This window comes from Nicotiana tabacum, chromosome 22 (assembly GCF_000715075.1).
Source record: "Nicotiana tabacum cultivar K326 chromosome 22, ASM71507v2, whole genome shotgun sequence".
Lineage (NCBI taxonomy): Eukaryota > Viridiplantae > Streptophyta > Magnoliopsida > Solanales > Solanaceae > Nicotiana > Nicotiana tabacum.
The window spans coordinates 22,526,113-22,548,256 of record NC_134101.1 but is presented as its reverse complement, the minus strand read 5'-3'; the positions used below and the strand labels follow the sequence as shown (position 1 = coordinate 22,548,256).

The 22,144-nt window shown below is 38.0% G+C and overlaps 2 protein-coding genes across 2 annotated transcripts; both read left to right on the top strand.

The window, feature by feature from the left end:
* The first annotated feature begins 11,156 nt into the window (after positions 1–11,156).
* LOC107804009 (FCS-Like Zinc finger 2-like) lies at positions 11,157–12,226 on the top strand. Its single transcript, XM_016627814.2, has 2 exons — positions 11,157–11,547; positions 11,795–12,226. The coding sequence occupies exons 1-2, from the start codon at positions 11,243–11,245 to the stop codon at positions 11,982–11,984; spliced, it is 495 nt and encodes a 164-aa protein (XP_016483300.1). The 5' UTR covers positions 11,157–11,242; the 3' UTR covers positions 11,985–12,226.
* Positions 12,227–18,395: 6,169 nt separating this feature from the next.
* On the top strand, positions 18,396–18,953 carry LOC142175743 (uncharacterized). Its single transcript, XM_075242728.1, has one exon. It carries the CDS (start codon positions 18,396–18,398, stop codon positions 18,951–18,953), a length of 558 nt encoding a protein of 185 aa, XP_075098829.1.
* The last annotated feature ends 3,191 nt before the right edge of the window (positions 18,954–22,144 follow it).

Genomic DNA, 22,144 nt, shown 5'->3' with positions numbered 1-22,144 from the left:
AACTACTTTCTTTAATGGGGGGTTTTGACAATTGAACATTGAATATGTAACCTATTTAAATAGCCTACGAAAGTACTTATATCGCTCCATTAATAGAAAACGAGTTTTCATTGCAATACAAAAACCCGGTTTAGTTAATTTACTTGTGTTCCTAGTTGCCGAGTCATAATTAATGAATTGAGTCAAACCAAGATAGTTAAATTGTGATGAAATAAGTATAAGTGATATTTTTAGTCTCGGGTTGTATATTGTTCTATTTTTTTTCAAGTGTAAGAAATAATATTTTTTAATTAAAACTAATAATCAAAATTTGTTAGATATTTAATAAAAATAAAAAATACTCACTTTTATCAAACTTATAGGACTAATATTACTAAATAATATATTTAAAGAACTATTTTGAACTTATTCAAACATAAGGACCATCTTGTATACCCGTAAAACGTTATAATTGAATTTGTTACATGATTTATAGACAAGCAAACTGATTTGATCCAAAATGCTAAATAAGTTTGATTAAAAATAAGGTTTGGCATTAAAACCAAAGGAAATGACAGGCCTGGCTCCGAGAGCGATGCTTCCGAGGACATATATAAGAATAATATAAAACAGAAAGTAAATTTGTATTATTTAGCTTGAGAGTAGAATGTAGCATAAGTTTCACCAAAGACTTTTCTCCTCCACAATGGTTGTTGAAGTTATATTTATAGCTATACCTAGAAAACAAAATCCTAAGATCAAGCTCATCTTAAATAACAATAAAGGGTGTCATTGATGAGTATGTAATGGTATGATATGAATGCAAATATTCTCTGAAATGGCTGCCCATTTAATGCCAGAAAATATTCTTCATTAAATGCTTTTCACTTGCAAACATTCTATTTGCTCACGTTGATTGTGCTCCCTTCGGGGTTCATCCGATACCAAGGGTAGTTGTTACTCCCGGTACTGGCTGTTACTTGATTCATCTTCTGCCTGTCTTCGGTTGCACGTGTTGTCCTATCATTCAATCATTTAATATAAGCCAATTTTATCCTATACAGATAGTCTCCTGCTTTCCGGTGGCACATTTTTGTATCATCGTTAAGTTGGTGAAGATTCCTTTCTTGGAGAAAAATTTTCTGAAACCCTCTAAGCAGTTTCTGACGCTTGATAAGATGCACGTCTCCTCGCATTTAATACCTTGAACACGTGTTGCCCCACGATTTAGTAATATTTTCGCTGGTTCTCGAGGCAATCATGCCATAATTTTTGCCTTCTATATCTTTACTTATACGCATCATTTTGCCTCTTTCACTTCTAAAAATCTCATAAGCTCTTTTATCCTTTTTGCGCTTAACTTCCTTCTACTTCCATCTCTCTCCGATTTTCTTCAAAACCTCTAGCATCTTCTTGTTCTTATTTCTTCTTTCAAGTAATCTTTTAAGAACTCTGGTCTTCTCTTCGGTGGAGGCCCGAAGAGAAGCAAAGATAAAGAGGTTGATGTTGATGTTGATCCTCCTACGGTAAGCACCATCATAGCCAAACATTTGAGCACTGTTAATGACTTCCAAGAGAAGTTCCCTTCTGTGAACCCTCGAACTTGGGCCGTTGGCAGGTATCCTTCTTCTATTCTTCCTTCCAGTATTCCTACTGTGAAGGAGGATTGTAACTACTATGACCTAAATATCATTGCTCCTGACTTAGTGGAGTGGGTTACCTTCACCAAGAAAGGTTTTATGTATGTCTATACGTACCCCTTCACTTTGGGCCTATTTTCTTTGAGCGAGGAACTTGACCCCGTGATATTGGATTTATGCCACCAGTACTAGGTCTACTTGGCACAAGTAGGCCCTTCTGTGTGCCGAACAGTTGCTTGTGTGCAACGACTATCCACTGAGACAGGGACAACCTTAACCCTGGCACATTTGATGAACCTCTACTCTCCCAAAATCTTCCGTGGGGAGTAATAAATTTCAACAAACGTGGCCACCATGCTCTGCTTACCGACATGGATGATGACAGTGAGTATGGGTGGATGAAATGGTTTGTCATCATTGTAACCAAGGACATCATGCTGACCACAACCCCATCTTTTCCCGAATCATGGAATCGCTCGCGTAAGTTTGTAATTTATCTCTTTCTCCATAAAAAGGTAGTTCTCTGTCATTGCTAACCCTTTTGTTTTTGTTATTTCAGCTACTCGGTGGACACTACCAAGGGTTGAAGTCCTGAACCAATGGGTTTAGAAGATTTTGGATATTACTACGTAGAGACCCGTCGGTGGAAGGAGTTGGTCCCTAAATATGGTAGAAGGCCAAGAACTACGGTAAACTGATTCTTTCTACTTTCCGTCTCTGTAGGTACATAAGAAAACTTGCTAATCATACCTTTTTGTTTGACTCAGGACTCCCGCAGGGTTCTGTTACCTGCCCCGAAGTAGAGGTTTTGGCCGATATCGTGGAGGCTGTGAGGTTGTTGTAGGAGGCTCTTACTCGGAGTAGTCCCCTCGGATCTGCCTCTAGTGCAACTGCTTCTTCTCGGAGTCCCCAGCTAGAGAACAAGCAACCAAAAAGGCTGCGTTCTTCCTCGGCTAGGGATAAAAATCAGAAATTAAAGAAACCCAAGCCCGAGTCGACTGCAACCACTATGGTCATTTATGATGGCAGGGAAGCTAGTAATGAATAGGCTTCCCTCAAACGGAGATAATGATCTTCATCAGCCTAACAGAATGCTCGATCTTAAGAGCTTAGAACCCCAACCGAAGGCGAGGTCTGAGCGCTTTGGGGAGAAATGGATATAGTAGAGAATGTCAATTCTCGCTTTTCAGTCCCAAATGCTGCCTCTGGTCCTGTAAGGTCAAAAACCAAGCCTCTTCTGCCTTTGGTTGATTAGAAACCAGTAATCAGCACTTCCCCTGTTACAGTTATCTCTTAACCTACAATACCAACAACTTCATGCCCCTCTACACTGGCTGCACCTCCTCCGTCGGTCACAGATACCCGAGAAGAGGACGTTTCTCCTCCACAGTCCCCTGTCCACAAGAACTTGGGGCACAACTACTCACCCCTTCTCCAGATCCCTGAGGGAGGATAAATGTCAATCTCTCAGTTTCAATGGGGTGTCATCTGTTGTCCAGGCCGGTGAAGCTTACTAATTATCTAAAGCCGCTGGCTTCAGAAAAAGATAAGAAGAAAATACATTCCCTTTCAAGAGAGTATATGCTAAATAATGCATGCACAATGCAACATCGGTACCATACTTGTTTTCTGACTTTGATATACATTTTGCAAGCCAACTTCCTTGCTTCCAAGAGCCTTCAGAGGTTGATCCTCAATAAAGAGGGATTTTATGTCCGAGCGGGATCAGCTGTTGGTCGAGAGGGACCAAATTGTTGCTCGCTTCCCGGTGCTAGAAGTAAAAGCTATCGAGGCGAGTGAGATAGATGCTCGATTGCAGTAGAGCTAGCAAGAAGTGATGTCCCTTAGCCAAGAAGCCGCTCAGCTAAATGTACAGTTTCAAGAGGCTAAGGCTAAATGGGCTAAGGTCCAAGATATTATGCTCGCTGCTGCTAAGTGCGAGTCTGCCTCCATTAAACGAGTGAATAACTTGGAGGTAGCCTTAAACTCAAAATCCGAAGAGGCTGCTGCTGCCGAGGAGAAGTGAGCCCGGATTGAAAAGAGGTAAAAGAGGATTGGGGGAGCAAAATCGGGTTCACATATCAACACTCTGTGAGCTTAATATTAGCCTTGGCACCACAAAATCCGAGCGGGATGACCTTTTAACCGAGGTTGACAGAATTAAGGCAAAGCTCTAACACTAAGGGGATTCCTTCATTTTTGAAAAGACATACTCTATGTACCATATGAGAAGGAAAACCTTGGAGGAGGCCAAAGCGGACGTCATCGATATTGATGATGAAATTGCCAAGGCCCGAGCATTGGAGTTAACTTCTCGAGAACGTCTTTCGGCTCAGCCTGACGCAACTGACTCTTCTAGTACCAATTTTGAATATTCGGTAATCGAGGAGGAGGTTGAAGAGAACGCTGATGAAGGCCAAGAACCTGCATTGCCGGCATATCCGCCACATCTCGGGGGGGAGGGGAGGGAGAGAGGGGTAGATGCTTCCTCTGAGTTCCGGTGCCGATAACATTCAAATTTTCCTTTTTTTATTTTGATGTTTCCTTTTGTACTTTTTTACTTATGCCGTACGACATGTTGATAAATATAGAAGAATTTTTGTTTAAGTATTGCGCAAAGTATATTATTTTGCGTCGAATTATATAAGGTTTTGGGTGTATTTTCTTACGATAGATTTTTGTGTTCCGGGTATAAAGTTTTCTGGAACCAACCTTTTACTATGAAGGTTTCATAAGAGAGAGGTCCCTCTTATGTTTACGATGATCTTGAAGAGGACATCTTATGTTCATTTCAGCAGAAGCATTTGAAGTTTTTAGTTAACTTTCAAATGATAAAATCAATTCATCGTTTGGACAAGAAATAAGATAAAAATAAAAGGAATTTATTTTATTCCTTCTATCTTCAAAAGTACATCAGCATTCGTTTTCTGAAAAAAGAATTGTCAATACATGTGACTAACTTATACAACTTTTTTCTACGAGGCTAGCTATGTAATCCCCGGTCTCGATGAGACATTATTGTTACCTGGTTTCATGGTTTCAGTTTTCGTGGCAATCATGTTGCCGTATTCTCATACTATTCTCCCCCAATGTTCGAATGCGAATTATGCCAATCGGAACATTGAAAGTCTTTCTCCTTTGAGGAAAAACACTTGTCAACGGTTGGATAATCTTTGGTTCTATGGCAAGCCTTGTTTCCCGTTAGGACCTTTGCCATCGAGCCAAAGATTATATAACCATCTCGTAGTGGCTTGTTGTTTCAGTGCCTTGTCATTTAAATGTCTTAACTTTGTTGTTGATATTTCCTTCGTAGTATGCTTTGCATTGCTGCCTCGTTAAAAATCTTGCCAGAAAAACCCGATTGGGACAAAAACTGGTCGTAGAGAAAAAGAGTGCAGCACATACTTTCAGTGTAGGCAAGACTCATGAGCAATAATACCTTTTAAGGTGAGTGACGTTCTAATTGCTAGTCAATTTGGCTCTATCTTGGTTCTCCAGCTCATATGACCCTTTATTGGTGGCAGTTGAAACCTAGTTGGGGCCTTCCCACGTCGGGCCCAACTTCCCAACGTTGATTTTCCAAGTGTTCTGAGTCACTTTTCTCAAAACTAAGTCTCATACTTTAAAGTAGTGGAGATTGTCCCTCCGATTATAGTACATTTTCATCTTCTGCTTCTGAGCCATCATCCTTACGTGTGCCAAGCCCTGCGTTCATCGAGTAGTTCCATCTTTACCAGCAATACCTCAATATTTTCTTCTTCGTCTGTGCAGAAGAACCGTAAGGTTAATTCTCCTACTTCCACCGGGATCAGAGCTTCTGCGTCGTATACAAGAGAGAAAGGTGTCTTTCCGGTTAATTTTTCCGTCGTCCGGTACACCCATACCACGCCCGGTTACTCTTTGGACCACTTGCCTTTAGCTGTTTCAAACCTCTTTTGAGGTTTTCAATAATCACCTTATTAGTTGATTCCGCCAGCCCATTAGGGCTCAGATAGTATGGTGAGGAAGTAATTCTTTTGATTTTAGATATTCAAAAAAATTTGTGACTTTGGAGCCTATGAACTGTGGCCCGTTATTACAAGCAATCTCTTTCGGTATTCCGAATCGTCAAATTATGTTTTCCCGTAGGAAGTCGACCACTTCGCACTCGCTGATATTTTGGTAAGGACCTGCTTCAACCCATTTAGTAAAGTAATTAGTTAAAATTAAAAGGAATCTTACCTTTCCGGGACCCGATGGCAGCGACCCAACTATATCCATCCCTTATTTCATGAATGGCCATGTGGACAATACCGAATGCAAGAGTTCTGCCGGTTGGTGTACCAATTGTGCATGGGGTTAACACTTGTTGCATTTCTGAACGAACACCTTTACATTTTGTTCCATCCGGGGCTAGTAGTATCCTGTCCTAACGAGCTGCACTAGAATGGTTCTCGCATATTCCTTCATAAACCTCTCTCGTCACGTAGTCCGCTTTCGAGGCTCCCAAATATCGGGCCATCGGGCCTTGGAATGATCTCCTATATAATTGTCCATCCAAGAGGCTGTAGCGAGCCGCCTTGGTGCGTAATGTCCGGGACGCCTTCGAGTCTTCGGGCAGCTTACCATGCTGAAGGTAATCAATGACTCATTCCTCCGGGCATAGACCAGGTTGGTAGTATTTACTTCACAATAGCCATCCACATCTAACACCGAATGCATAAGTTGAATGATAATACTGGAGTCAGATCCTTTTATCTCCGTGGATGATCCCAAATTGGCCAATGCATCTGCTTTTACGTTCTCTTCTCCCGGGATGTGTATTATTGACCACTCCTTGAATCGTGCATGAAATGTTTGTACTTTAATCACATATTGTTGCATGTGTTCCTCCTTTGTGTAAAAATTCCCATATACTTGGTGTATTACCAGCTGGGAATCACATTTTATCTCTATGACCTCGGAGCCAAGTCCTCGAGCTAATTCGAGTCCTGCAATTAAAGCCTTATACTCGGCTTCATTGTTAGTTAACAGAACAATGTTTATGGCTTGCCTTAGGGTTTCCCTCGAAGGAGTTGTTTAACCAAAAAAATAGTTTTCAAGGTCAAAGAATTAATTTTATATGACGGGCCACAAGCAACCGATTCAATCCGAAAGATATAAATTTTTGTTAATACAACTTGATAGAAAAGTGAAAAATAAATTCAATGACAGATAATATAATAAAAATAAAACAGAGAAGAAATAATTCTTATTGGATGATCCTTTATGGGATGATGAGCCGAACAGAGCTTGAAGAGCCGAACTATGGCTAACTTGGGAGCAAGATGCTATGAATTACAATGTATAGAATTGTAGAGAAAAAAATTAGATGACCACAATGGTGGTAAAATATGTCTATTTATAGGGCTAAATCTAAGTAACCATTCTACTTGAATTATGGGTCCATTAGGAGTATTTACTTAATCCATCTATTATTTTTAGAAGACTTGTAACAACTGAGTAAATGCTGGAATTCCGTAACTGATGAGTTAATTCCGTAACTGATGAGTCAATCCCGTACTTGTTGAGTCAATCTCGTGCGCATTGAGTCAATCTCGTGCCTGTTGAGTCAATTTTATAATTGATTGCCTTGTTCTGCCAGTTGCAATCATTTATTGCATTTATTGCACGCTAGATAATTGATGTGTAACTTATGGCGTAATAATGGTAAATACCATATAATCCGATATTAATTGATTTTCTACTCAGTGGTAATTATGAGCTATTCTCTCGTGCCTGATCTGGGACTATTCTATGATGATCAGTTCCGAGACTAACATACACAGTACGAGTATGCTCGGTCCCGAGGGTATTTCACATGTCATCTTTATATGTTATTCTTCACTTTTCTCATAACTTTGCTGACATGTGTCGCTATTTAATAGACCCACGCGGTGAGTCTATTTTCCAATAATACAAATTGTCCCCTCATTTTTGTTAAAGAGCAGATGTCGGTTCATGTAATTTCTATTTGCCAAGCTTCTTCCCTTTACTAATGGAAATCGACACTGAATTCATTTCTCTTACTGTCGGTTGATCACCTCTTATCTGTTTGATTCCCTCTAGGGTCATAAATTTCAACATTTGGTGGTATGTTAATAGTACGGCCTGCATCTCATGTAACCACGATCTATCGAGAATTACGTTGTAGCCCATGTCACCATCCACCACTTCAAATAAGGTGGTCTTCGTAACCCATTCGATGTTCGTGGGTAACATGATCTCCCCTCTAGTTATCACCCTTGCCTGGTTGAACTCGACGATGAGCTTTGTTGACGGAATGATACTTCCAATTAATTTGGCTTGTTCCAGCACTCTACATTGAATGATGTTGGCTGAGCTTTCTGGGTCAACCAAAACACGTTTAATTTTAAAATTTAAAATATTAAGAGATATTACCAGGGCGTCGTTATTTGGCAGAAGAAGTCCGTCGGCGTCTTCCTTTGTGAAGGTGATCTCTAATTTAGCGAGTTCCCAAAGTTGCTTGTTGTGGGTCACTGATACCCTTGTCTTCTTGGTCGCCGAGAAGGTTACACTATTGATTTCATTCCCTCCGAAAATCATGTTGATAGTCAAGCAATGAGGGTCTTCTCCTGCCTTCGAGGGTTCTGCGACATTTTTCCTTTCCTTGTATTGTATTAAATTGTTCTTAGCTGGTTGTCTTGTCCCGGCCACTTCCTCACGCAGGTGCCAACAGTCCCCAATTCTGTGGCAGTGAGTCTCATGATATACACACCATAAGTTACGATCTCTCTGACCGGGATCAGATCTGATTGGCTTCGAAAACCGAGCCTCTTTGACATTCCTCATAGTCGATACCAGCTCCACTATGCTGATGTTGAAATTATAATTTGATAACTTGGGATAAGTGGAATCTTGGATCCCAAATACCTCTTTGTCTTGTAACGATCTTTTGTTTCGACCGTGATCAGTTCTTCTTTTGGGAGCGAACCTATCCGACGACCGGAGCCCTTTATTGTCGCGCCCGTTGGCTTTCTCGTAAGGCAAAAAGCAACCCATAGAAAATCTCCGATCTATATCAAAATCATCCTTGAACTTGTCCCGGTTCTTGTCTCTCTCCCATCCTTTGATTGATGGTGGGAACCCGATCTGATCGTCTTCTATTCTTATTTTTGACTCGTAACAACTGTGGACATCCGCCCATGTGGTTGCTTGAAATTCGAGCAAGCTTTCCTTCAACTTTCGGGAGGCATCAGAGCTTTGTGGATTCAAACCCTTTATGAACACCTCTGCTGCTCACTCATCTAGTACAGGCGGTAGCGGCATCCTTTCCTTTTGGAACCAGTAACGAGCTCTCGCAGCAATTCAGACTCTCCCTATGCAATCCTGAATATGTCCGCCTTCCATACTTGGACCTTTCTAACCCCGGCATAGGCCTTTACGAATGAATCTGCGAGCATTTCAAAAGAATCAATTGAATGTTCGGGCATAGGCAAATACCATGTCAAGGCCCCTTTTCGTGAGGGTTTCTCTAAATTTTTTCAGCAGAATCGACTCAATATCATGTTGAGCCAAGTTATTTCCTTTCACCACCATTGTGTAAGTTGTGATGTGCTTCTGAGGATCTGAAGTCCCATCGTACTTTGATACGTCCGCCATTTTCAACCGTTTTGAAATTCCGACGCTGCGCTTGACTTAAATAGTAACTGGGTGTACAATTCTTCGAATCTGGGCCTTTTAAAACTGGTGGTGCCCCCGAAATTTGATCCATTAGGGCGTGAAACTCCTTCGCATTTTGATCCATCCGCTCATTCATCTCCCTCATGAATCTCATGAGTTCGATTTTGAAAGGATCATTACCATTGGTGTTACCGGTTCCCCCGGCTCCGTCGAAGCTGACCTCACCCCTTGGGGTGTTATTATCAACTCTTTGAGCCGCTTGATTTGCACAAGTGCTGGGAGAAACTGGGCCTCTTCCGTTTGCGTTGTTGGAAGCACTTGATAATGCCTAATTTAGTTCTTTCATGACCTGGTCCTGCCGTGAGAGATGGCCCATGGTGGCTTTTTGTTGCTCTCTCAAGATCCTTACCGTTTCCGTAACGTGTTCGTCCCCCACATCATCTGGAGTTGGTTCCCGCACATGTCGGGGATAGTGTCTGCCATGGACCGGAGTCGCCACGTCCCCTTCGTTGCGGGTATCATTGATTGAATTCTCATGTTGAGATGGATTTTCATGCGTCTCAACGTTGTGTGCGATGTTAACATCGTTAGCTGCCATTTTTGGTTTTTGCTAAGAACAAAGAATCAAATGAGTTAGTAATAAATTCAAGGATCAACTCAATTACGCAACTGTCTAAGCCCCACGATGGGCGCCAAACTGTTTACTCGTGAAACGGTACAATTAAATTTGTTACGTGGTTTATAGGTAAGCGAACTGGTTTGATCCAAAATGATAAATAAGTTAGATTAAAAATAAGACTCAACGTTAACACCAAAGAAATTGGCAGGTCCGGCCCGGGGAGCGATGCTTCCGAGGACAGAAATAAGAACAACATAAAACAGAACGCAAATTTATATTATTTAGCTTGAGAATAGAATGTAACATAAGTTTCGCAAAAGATTTTTCTCCTTCACAATGGTTGTTGAAACTACTATTTATAACTATACCTAGAAAACAAGATCATAGGATCAAGCCCCTCTTAAATAACAATAAAGGGGATCATTGATAAGTATGTAACGGTATGCTATGAATATAAATATTTTCCGAAAATGTTTTCCCAAATTACACCCAATGTCACCCATTTTTTCAACCTGGTGCTTGTTTATTTTATTTTTGACTGTCTACTTCATTTGGAAAAAGAACTCTACTTTTATAAATTACTTACAGAGTGATAGCTGCAACATGATCGTCTCATAAGCTAACTTATCGGGAAGTGTTAATCTTAAACTGCTATGAATACTTCACATTTTTGCATAATTAAGTTGTCTTGTTGGGGATTATGGTTAATGTATTTCTCATGTAAAAGTGTTAGTAGAAAAAAAGGTGTATAATGTGAAGAATGTAAACAGTGATAAAGAATGTAATAAAGAGAATACTAAGGGCAAAATTAGGTCGAAAAGGTGTAAACATACAAGGAATATCTCATGGCCAATAGATTCACTAGCCAGAGTTCAGAAAAGGGATTATCTAGGTCTTAGATATGGGTTTATGTTAACTATCCCTAAATCATATATAACAATAAAAATTAGTATTTAAATATATATATGCGTGCACTCGTGTTCAAAAACTCCTATTAGTATAATAATTATTGGTTGCACCTTTACGAGTGAAATCGCCGGTTCAAAATCTATTTTAGATCGTCTTGTTTTTGGCACGGAGTATAGATACATAAGTGAAAATCACTAAAAATTTTAAAAAAATATAATTTTTAACTAATAATTTCGAGTTTATGGTAAGTGTCATATGTAAATTCTGAAACCCACCTTGTTTCTTAAACACCTCTCTAAATTTTCTAGCAAAGTCCTGAGTCCTGACCTTACCAATCCTTATTTATAACCACTTTCTATTCCCCATTTTTTCAAACCTGTCTCCACTTCTCCAATCTTTTTTCTCTCTGCAAACCAAACAAGTAAAATATAAAATGGGCTCTGTACCAAAAAGAAGACGGTTCTGTTTTCTTGACAGAAACGATGGCCTTGCCTCTTTAGCTGAAATGGAAACTGGTTTTTCAGCAAACCATCAGCACAATCACAACCCATTGATTTCTAGGCCTGTTTATTTACAAAGGAGGAGTTTGAAGAATCTTTCTTCCATTACATCTCCAAGATTAGCCAGTGGGAAAAGGTTTTATGAAACTAGATTTGACGAACCACAACCCCATTTCTTGGAAGCTTGTTTTCTTTGCAAAAAAGCACTTGGTGATAACACAGACATATTCATGTACAGGTTAGTTTTGTTGTTCATTCTTTTCAAGTTTCAAATCAAATTCACATATTTGTTACTTTTCTTTTTGGAGAGGAGGGATTACCTAAAATTTATTCAATAATGTGTTCGATTCTTTTCACACATTTCATAAAGTGGATAAATTGTTTGTAGTGAGTGTTAATTAGTAAATTAGTGGCTAAGCTTTTATTACTATTTGGTCATCTAAAAGAATGCAAGTCTTTGATTATTCTTGAATGGTTTGATGCAGAGGAGACACTCCATTCTGTAGTGAAGAGTGCAGGCAAGAACAGATAGAAATGGATGAAGCCAAAGAGAAAAAATTGAATCTTTCAGCTTCTGTAAAGGCCTTGAGAAAAAATGACCAGAGAAAGTCCACTTCTTCCAATGAAACTGCACACGATTACCCTTTACACAGAGGCACTGTTGCTGCAGCTTGAGTTAAAACTTAAAACTACAGATAGCAAAGAATGTAAAAATAATAAAAGGGGTGAAATAATATTGCCAACAATAATATATAGAGTGAGATAGAGAGTGGTTAAGTGAAAACTATTGCCTGAGATGCAAAAGAAGAAAAGTATAGAGATACAACGTATGCATTGATATATGTAGTGGAGAGGGCCCCTGTCCTTTTGCTAGTTATGCTTTGTAATAAAAGTGATGGCTACACTTTTGGTGGTTCCCTCGGCTGTTTTCATCTTTTGAAACTGATATGGATTAAAGTTGTGAGAAGAGAATCTAAAATATAAAAAAGATGATGATATAAATATGACTCAGTCATCTCACGACCTAAAATATATATTTTTTGAACTCCTTGAATTTCACATATGCATAATATAGTTTCTTGACAATGGAAATTCAATCAATCATCCTTTGGACCAATTACCGGCCACTTCCCCGTACTTACTATTATATGACATTATGAATTAATGACACATGACCAAATTTACCCAAGGCGCAAAGGGAAATGCCTCAGAATTGGAGAAAGGAAAAAGGGAATATGAGTAATAGTTATCACATTTTTTGTGGACTTGAGAGTTGGGAAGACTGAGCTGTATGAATGCATGGATTAGTAATAATTACATGAGTGATGATGATAATATTGTAATTGTACAAAAAAGTTATTTACATACTGATACTTTACGGACGATATATTCTAATACCCCTGATCATGTTTGAAGTGAATTTAATATCACCCAATGAAACATAAAACTACTTTGACATACACAAATATATACTGTACATACATATCTTGGAGTAGGAGTGTATACTTTCAATCAGATCACACTAAAGAATGATGGGACAAATTTGTGAAAGCAAACTCAACCATTTAGGCAGGTTCTTATTGTACGTATATGTCACATCTCTTTTTACAAATTTTTGTGGGGTTTGATTTGTTACTGTTACGTGCTTATGGTTATGTGAATGAGCTGTATATCTTACTTGCCCCGTTAATTCCAGCTGTATAGCAACTCAACCATTACTATTTTTACCCACAAAAAGCCAATGTGTGGAACCTTTCTTTTACGTGTACTTGAAACTTTTACTTTGGACTGATGAGTTGAGAAGAATAAGATGGTTAAAGATAGCTGATGTGGTCATATCCGTCTTTTACCAAGATCTATATATATATATATGCTCTGTTATATTTCCACTAGCCACTAATAATTAAGCTGAAGTATAGTAGGGTTACAGAATATCTTGAACTCCTTGGTGAATAACAAATGATCATACTCCAAAATCATAAAATAAAGTTCAATATAAATCATTGGGCAGAAGTTGGATGCCGTGGTGTGCTTAAGGCAAATAAAAGTGGATACATTGTTAATCTACTACAAATATGTATAGTAAATTAGCAAAATCTTTAATCAGTATTCTCTATTTCTAGTTTCTGAAGTAGGAAGCTTTTGAGTAAAATGTATATTATAATTTTGTTTGCGTAATGATCAAACGAATGACCTTCTGATTGGAAACTAGAAGTTTGTGTTAAAATTGGGTCGTGAAAACAAAAATTTTGTTAGAGTAAATCACTTGTTCAAAATGTTTGTAGAAAGAGTTTTGGCATTTATAAATTACAGGAATTACATCCAATAACCTTGAAAATAGATGGTCTTGATATTTTGACTCTCGTTTGCCTCATAGGCAAATCATTAAGGTCAAAATTCAAAAGTGTTGCCTATGGGGCAAGCTATGGGCAATACTTGTTAAACTTGAAGTTCTACCTATTGATCAAGCGGGTCAAAAATTAAAAGTGGCACCCAAAGTGTCCTATTTGTGCAAATCACCGTATAAATTTTGATTCCACAGTCAAAAATCATAATTTTCAGAAGAAAGGATAAACAAATAACTAAAATTGCATGGAGGCCCAAAACGATTTGGGTCAGCCTGAACATCACCCAAATGGGCCAATCCCTACCCGATCCAAAATTGTCTAGAGAAACTGATTGGTTCCAGTTTTCCGAAACATCTCGTTTGGATGGTTGTTATTTATTATATTGTATTGTATTGTTACTTTAAATAAAATGTTTGTTTTGATTGTTACTTAAAATTTATTGTATCGTATCGTTAATCCGTCGTTATGTAACGACAAAAAGTGTCACTTTATAAAACGATTGATTTGGTGTGGTTGCGTCGTTTCCTTTTTTTTCCCCCTCATCTTGCCCTTCCTTATTATTAAATAATTCTATTTTATTTTTTTAACTACCTTTTTATATAATAGTTCTACTTTGTATCTTACTTTTTTTTAATAATATTTCAAGCTTATTTTTCATATTGTTGGTGCATGATATCATGAAACAACGACAATCAATACAATCTATCCAAACATTATATACATCAAAACAATACAGTGCAATATAATACAATACAACACTATACGATACATTATGAAATGATACATAACGACCATCCAAACAAGATGGAAGGTGTAAAATAAGAGACGGCTAGGGTTTCTTCTGTCATCGCTTTTAATCAACGACTGCTCCCTCTAACAAGTTCGGGTACCTCCATAAACAGCCAATATCGTACGGTATTTTCCCTTTATTATGCATCATTTTTGTGATTGGATACTTATGCAAGGAGAGTAAGATGTGCATGGCATTAATTCTTTTGCATTAATTGTTGCCATTTCTTCTCAATTAGTACATCCAAATGAGGCAGCCGGGTTGATGGCTTGGGTTGGAAGCTAGGTCAAATAATATTGCAGTTTAGAAACTATCTTATGAATTGAAATATTGACATAGAGGTTATCCACTCTGTAGTTTATATGGATTTCGTTTGTAACAATTGGACAGAAGAACTAGATTTTGACCTAATTGTGCCAGTGTAGGTGCGCTGCGCTGTACATGCAACTCATTGCTAATTAGAGTTTAAGTTATATACACCATTAAACAATATGAGGCCGAAGAATGTATTGAGATATTATAAACAATAACATGTGCAAGATATCGATTCTTTTGCATTGAGATGATGCGATAATGATGATGACTATGATGATGAGAATGTCAGGATCATAGGATGAGATGGCGATAATACTAATATTGTATTAAATTTGTTATTTATCCAAAAGATATAGATGCCTCTCCAAAGCAATATAGTACAAATAAAGAAAGACTAGAGGAGAAGTAGGAGAAAAAGAATAGAGATAAAGCAAATTCATATTATGACTTCTCTTGGCATCTTTGAAAAAGATAAGCTTGCTAGTTTTGTTTGCATCCAGAAGGATGCCTCCCAAAGCTATATGGTACAACCATGTGTGCCTCTCAACTCTCATGGAGCATATTCTCCTTTTTTAAAATAATTTTTTCTCTAACATATTTGTTGGGATGTTTCCTTATTTTCAGCAATTGGATATAAAGTAATAGTATCAAAATTAAGGTAGGTTCTGTGTGCTTTTTTTTTTTTTTTGAATGGATGAATTCAGTCTTTGTCTCTAGTATATATTTACAAAAAGAGTTCAAATGTGTTTTAGTATTGACTTCCAAGTTGTTAGTTATGGTAATTTACTAAGAGGTTTATTATTATCTTTGCCTTCCGAAAATCTTTATTCGTCCTTGAATGTAGAGAATGTGTTGCCAACAGATCTAGAATCACTGAAAAATCTTCCTTATCATGGCACAAGAACCTGGGTCTCTGTTGGCTTCCTTCACTAGAGATGATGTACCACTATCTGAGGTAGGGAAGAAGCTCAGAAAGACTAATGAGAAAGCTACAAAGATAACAGTTTCAACAAGGAAAAAAGTGGTTCCTCCTGCTAGAACTCCTCTCACAAGGAGTAAAAGAAAGGTTGTCGATGCACAAATCATGAAGGAGTCCAAAAGTGCAAAGAAGCCAAAGAAGAAGGTTTCAATTGTGGAACATGTTGTTGAGGTAGATTGAGTAGACAAATCTGCATCACCAAAGAAAAGGGGAGCTAAAGTCACCAAACCTGCTACCTCTTCTGCAAGGGCCAGTAGGGGTATGATAAAGAAGAATATTTCAGCTGCAGTTGATCGACTCACAGAGTTTAGGAACAGAAAAATACTAAATGCAAAGATTCTTACGAACATTGATGAGAAGGGAATAGCTCAACTGGTTGAGAAACTTGAGCTATAGGGGTGTAAGCACATGTTTGTCAAAGCTTTTCCCCTAGTATGTGTTCCTGCTGTGGTGGAATTCTACACAAATTTCAGTTTTGATGGGAAGGTAGTCAAGAGTAAAGTAGGGGGCTTCGACATGGAGTTTGATGCTGAGGAACTGGGACTACTTTTTAATATCCCTTCTTTGGGATTTGACAATTATTTGAAGAAGAAGTGGCCAACCATAGACAATGATGTTGACACTTGCATTGTGGTCCCCAGGAAGTTCTCTCAAAAGTTTGATCTAAATGCTCCCCAGAAAGTGTACAAGACTGATATGACCCCATTTCATAAGCTATTATTTTAGTTTGTCAACTCCTGTATTCTTCAGAGATTTGAGAGAAGGCATGAGGCTACTCTACTAGGCATGGTTGTGATGGAACTGCTTGACACTGGTCGACCTATCAATCTCCCTATCCTGATGATTCGGCACATGGCAAGAGCTGCAGATACCTCCAAACAAAGTATGCTATGTCATATGATTTCATGTTAATTGAGTTATTTGACAAGCTCAGCATTGCCTTACATGAGCTTAAGTTTGGAAACCACATTGATGTTTTGGATGATGTTACCCTCAAGTTGTGTGGCTATGAGGAGATAAAGGCTAGAGGACCCATAGGATCTACCATTATTCCTAGGAGCAGTAGGGTTGCAGAACTCAGCAATAGGTTAGAGTTGGCTGTTGAATAGAATTCCAAGTTTCGTGAAGACAATAATGAAGTAAGACAGAAACTAAGCAACTCAGGGAAGAGCTCCGAAGAGACAGGGAGGCCCATGCTTAACAGATTGCTACCATTGTGAAAGCCTTGACTCCCTCTGCCTCTCACCCTTGAACATGTTCCTTCCTAGTGTCCTTAGTTCATTTGCCTTTCCAGTGATGTCTTATATTTTGTTCTTTTTCTTTCTTAGTCTGAGTTGTCTGCAGTATGCTTAGTTTATTGTGTTCTAATGATGAAGGCAAGGCCTGGGCTTCTTGTGGCACTACTTAATGACTCCCATTCTTTTGCTTTACTGATTTGCACTATTTTGGATCATCAGCTTAGTATATTTGCATTTTCTTATGCTTGTGTTGTCGCCTAATAGGCTTTGAATCTTGCACTCTATGTGCTTACTGTCTAACATGTGTTTGTGTTTTTTTGATGATGCCAAAATGGGGAAGATAAGGTGGGGAAATACATGAATTTGGTGTGATCATCTGGTTCTTTGATTATTGGTTCTGGGTACATAGTTTGTCATCATCAAAAAGGGGGAATTTTTTGAGTATTGAAGTTTTGATGATTAACAAAATATGACTAATTAATGTGTCTAATTACTCAAAGAACCAGGTCCTCAATGTAGCTGTTTAACTAGTGTGAAGAACCATGTTCTCAGGTTAAGGGATCAACTCCTCATGATTGATACTTGTACGTTTGTTCAAGACAGTGTAACTTTATCTCAAAGTTATCAGGTCTGAGTTTGTTGGAAGATGGCTTCTGTAAGTGATATAGGTCGTTGCTAAAAAAGATATGAATAAGTCTGTCAGAGATAAAATTCCCAAAGCTTGTGGAATCCTTGGAACAATAGGAGTCATATCAAAGAGGAAGCTGACTATGAATAGGACTCCTAGAATATCTCATGTCGTGTTTAAATAGGATTGAGTTTGGACTTCTGAACTATCATTTTACCCATCAACAACAGTCATAAAGTAGTTCACTTATGTTGAGTACTTGTCTTGTACTCTTCTCGAGTTAGTCTAATAAATGTGTTTTAGGAAATTGAGTTGTAATCAAGTGTCATAAAAAATTAGTGAGTTGGAGTGAGTTTTTATTTTTACAAGTTAAAGTTACTTGTAAATCAAATAGGAGTAGTAGGAGTACCGGGGAGTATTTAATTATAACATTATAATTGATACATTTTAGCTCATTGTTCTAGTGGAGTTGAAGCTGAAAATCCTACTTGGTAGGTCGTGGTTTTTACACTTTTGAGCCGGGTGATTTTTCACGTAAAATTTATTGTGTTTATTTTATTGCTTGTTTACTTTTTGCTTAAGGAACTCGGTAAGAACCAATTTCTTAGTAATTCATACGGGCACTCAAATTAACAATTGGTATCAGAGCAGGTTCTCTCATTTACACGGCTAATACCTAGAAAGATCTTGGAATAAAGATGAGTGCTCCACCTAGAAATAATGAAGGACAATCAACTACCAGACCACCCTTGTTCAATGGAAAATATTACAGTTGGTGAAAAGTAAGAATGAAAGATTTCTTGATAGTTGAAGACTATGAACTATGGTCCATAGTAAACCAAGGTCCTTTGATTCCTACTAAACAAAATGCACAAAGTGAAACAGTTCCTAAGGACCCCTCCGAATTTGTGGCAGCATATTCCAGAATGATGGAGAAGAATGCAAAGACTAAGAAAATCCTTATATGTGGACTTGGTCATAATGAGTACAATAGAATTTATATGTGCTTTAATGCAATGTATATTTGGGATGCACTCCAAACTGCTCATGAAGGAACATATCAAGTGAAGAGATCAAGAATTGAACTACTCATGAGAAACTATGAGCTTTTCTCCTTGAAGGAATCTAAGGCCATCCAAGATATGATGACTAGGTTCACTATAATAATCAATGAACTGAAATCACTTGGAAAGGTGTTTACCTTAGAAGAGCTAGTTAGCAAAGTTCTAAGAATCCTTCCAGCTTCATGGGAATCAAAAGTCACTGCAATCCAAGAAGCCAAGGAAATGAATAAAACCTCACTTGATGAGTTGGTTGGAAACTTAAAAACTCATGAAATGAGATAGATGGAACTGCATAAAGAAGAACCAAAAAAGGATAAGGCCTTGGTCCTTAAGACATATGAGGATGATGAATCTGACTACGATGATCCTGATCTAGCAATGTTTGCCAAGTTCAAGAAATTCATGAAGAATTCCAAAAGTGCATCCAAAAGAGAGACCAGTAGTAAGCACAAGCAGATCGACAAAGCTAGCTATGATATGATAGGTGCTACAAGTGTGGCAAGCTAGGTTACATGGTTAAGGACTGCCCAATATGGGAAATCAAGCGGAGGAAAGAACGAGATGAAAAAGAAAAATGGGAGAAGATGAGAGAGAAGGGTTCCAACAAAGGAAATATCCTAGGCTAAGGATTTACTAAAGCTATGAAGTAGGCATTCTTGGCAGCATATGAGGATAGTGAGAGTGATCAAGAGGAAGAAATATAGGATGAGGCTATTAGTCTCTACGCTGTGATTGATGAATATCAAGCTGTGAAGACAGAACCCCCAGTACAACTTGGGATGCATATTCGAAGACCTCCTCTATTTGATGAACTCCACTATGATGAATGGAAGTTACGTATGAAAATATTTTTTCAGGCTACTGACCTTGAGCTTTGGGTAATTGTCAGTCATGGACCAATTCTCTCAACCAAATTGGATGATGAAGGTAACAAGTGTAACAAAAGAGAAGAGGAATACAATGAGGAAGATCGTCAGCTATCTCGGAAAAATGCCAAAGCAAAGGACTTGCTCTACAGAAGTCTGTCTAGAAACACCTTCTTCAGAGTGTCCTCTTGCATCTCTACTCATGATATATGGAGGACATTGGAAACTAACTTTAGAAATGCAGACATCGAAGTGCCTCTGGTGGTGATTGAAGAATCAAAAAACAGATGAAGAAGTGATAGGAATGATGGCTATGAGTGATTCAGAAGCTGAAGATGAAACAAACTAGGTAAGTATATCTGACTTGAAAGAAAATATTCATGTTATGTCCAAAAAGCAACTGATGGCCATAATTGTGACCTTAGTGAATGAAATGAATAAAATGAGTAATGGATATGATGTGCTAATTGGTAATCTCTCCTGTGTCAAACTGGACATCAAAGAGCTTGAATCCGACAAAGCCAATTTAGAGAAACATGTAAAAGACCTTAAGAACCAGGTTCTTGAATTAACTTATGAGAATGAGAAGTCTCCTGATACATATGGCAAAGGCAAAATGAGTGATCTGCAGGATAAGCTTTAAAAGGAATTAAAAAAAATGATAATTTTTGTAAAGCTAAATGTAGAAATAAAGTCATGTATGAGAACCTGGAAAATGCTAATTATGATCTCTCTAGACTAAGCAAATGGCATAGATCTTCTGATGCCTTGAATTTGCTGAATGAAAATATTAGCACTAACAAATCTGGAATTGGCTACAGAAAACATGTCCCTAAGTTTGACCCAAAGTATGTACGAATATCTGATAATAAAATGTGTTCTCATTGTGGAAGAGTAGGACATTTTAAAGACACGTGTCCTGCCTTAATTCATGATCGGTTTAGAAATACATTTGGTATTGCTAAAAATATGAATAAGGAAGAGGAGACAAAGGTTAATCCATGGATTAAGGTTAACAAGAAAGTAGCTTCTAATCCTCTTCCCTTCTGGGCAAGAAGGGATATGATTCATCCTTTTTCAAACAAAAATGGACCCAAGCTAGTCTGGGTTTCCAAAACTAACTTGTAAATTTTGGTGCATGCTAAGGTGAGAGGAAACAATCAAGACTGGTATCTAGACAGTGGATGCTCAAGACATATGACCGGAGAAAAGAAAAACTTTCTCTCACTGACAACCTTCCAAGGAGGGAGTGTGTCATTTGATAATGGGAAAAGGCCAGTCAACATGTATTAGTAAGATTGGATAGTCACTCTCTCATGCTATATAAGATGTGTATTATATTGTAGGTCTTAAACACAATCTTCTTAGCATCTCTCAAATGTGCGACAAAGGAAATGAGGTAAAATTCAATTCCAAAATCTACACTGTCACTAAGCTTGATACTGATGAAATTGTGCTGAAGGGAAGAGACATAATAATGTCTACAAGATATCGATTATGCCACTTCCCCATAGTGAGCACATATTCTTGAGTGTAGTAGAATATGATCCACTACTATGGCATAGAAGACTAGGACATGCCAGTCTCTCTCAACTCAATAAGCTAAAGATTAATTTACCTCTAACAAAGTATGTGATGCATGTATTAGAGGAAAACATGTTAGGTCATCCTTTAAATCTAAGAAGTTTGTATCCACTTCTAAACCTATAGAACTCATTCACATGGATCTGTGTGGACCAATGAGAATAAGGAGCAGAGGAGATAAGAGGTATATGTTTGTGATTATTGATGACTTTTCCAGGTATACCTAGATTTTATTTTTGTGATCCAAAGATGAAACCTTTGATGTTTTCTCTGTATTTGTCAGAATGATTCAACAAAAGATAGGATGTAATGTTTAAGTATAAGAACTAACCATGGAACTGAATTTGAAAATTCAAAATTCCTTGAGTTATGTGGCTCACATGGGATTGACCATAATTTCTCTGCACCTAGAACTCCACAACAAAATGGAGTTGTAGAAAGAAAGAATAGATCCTTAGAAGACATGGGGAGGACCATATTGATTTCCAGTGGACTGCCTAATATCTTCTGGGCTGAGGCAATCAATATTGCTTGCTATCTACTAAATAGATGCATGGTTAGATCCATTTTTCAGAAAACTCCCTATGAGTTACTTCGAGGAAGAAAACCCAACATCACTCATATGCGAGCCTTTGGGTGCAAATATTTTGTGCATAATAATGGGAAAAAAGCTCTAGGTAAGTTTGATGACAAAAGTGATGAGGGATTTTTCTTGGGTTACTCTCCACATAGTATGGCATATAAGGTTTTTAATAAAAGAACTATATATGTGAAAGAAAATATTCATGTTATTTTTGATGAATCTAACGATTTGGCTGAGAAAGGTCTGTAGGATGGAGATTATGACATAGGATTCACTGGTGATGGAGATACAAAGGAATCTATGGAAAACGGATCTAAAAACCACAAGTAAATTGACTGTGATCATGAGGAACCAGAAGAAGACTGAGCTACTCTAACTACTGAACAGAATAATGAAGCCACACCCACTGAACTTTTTCCCTTAGGTCACTCCTCAGGTGA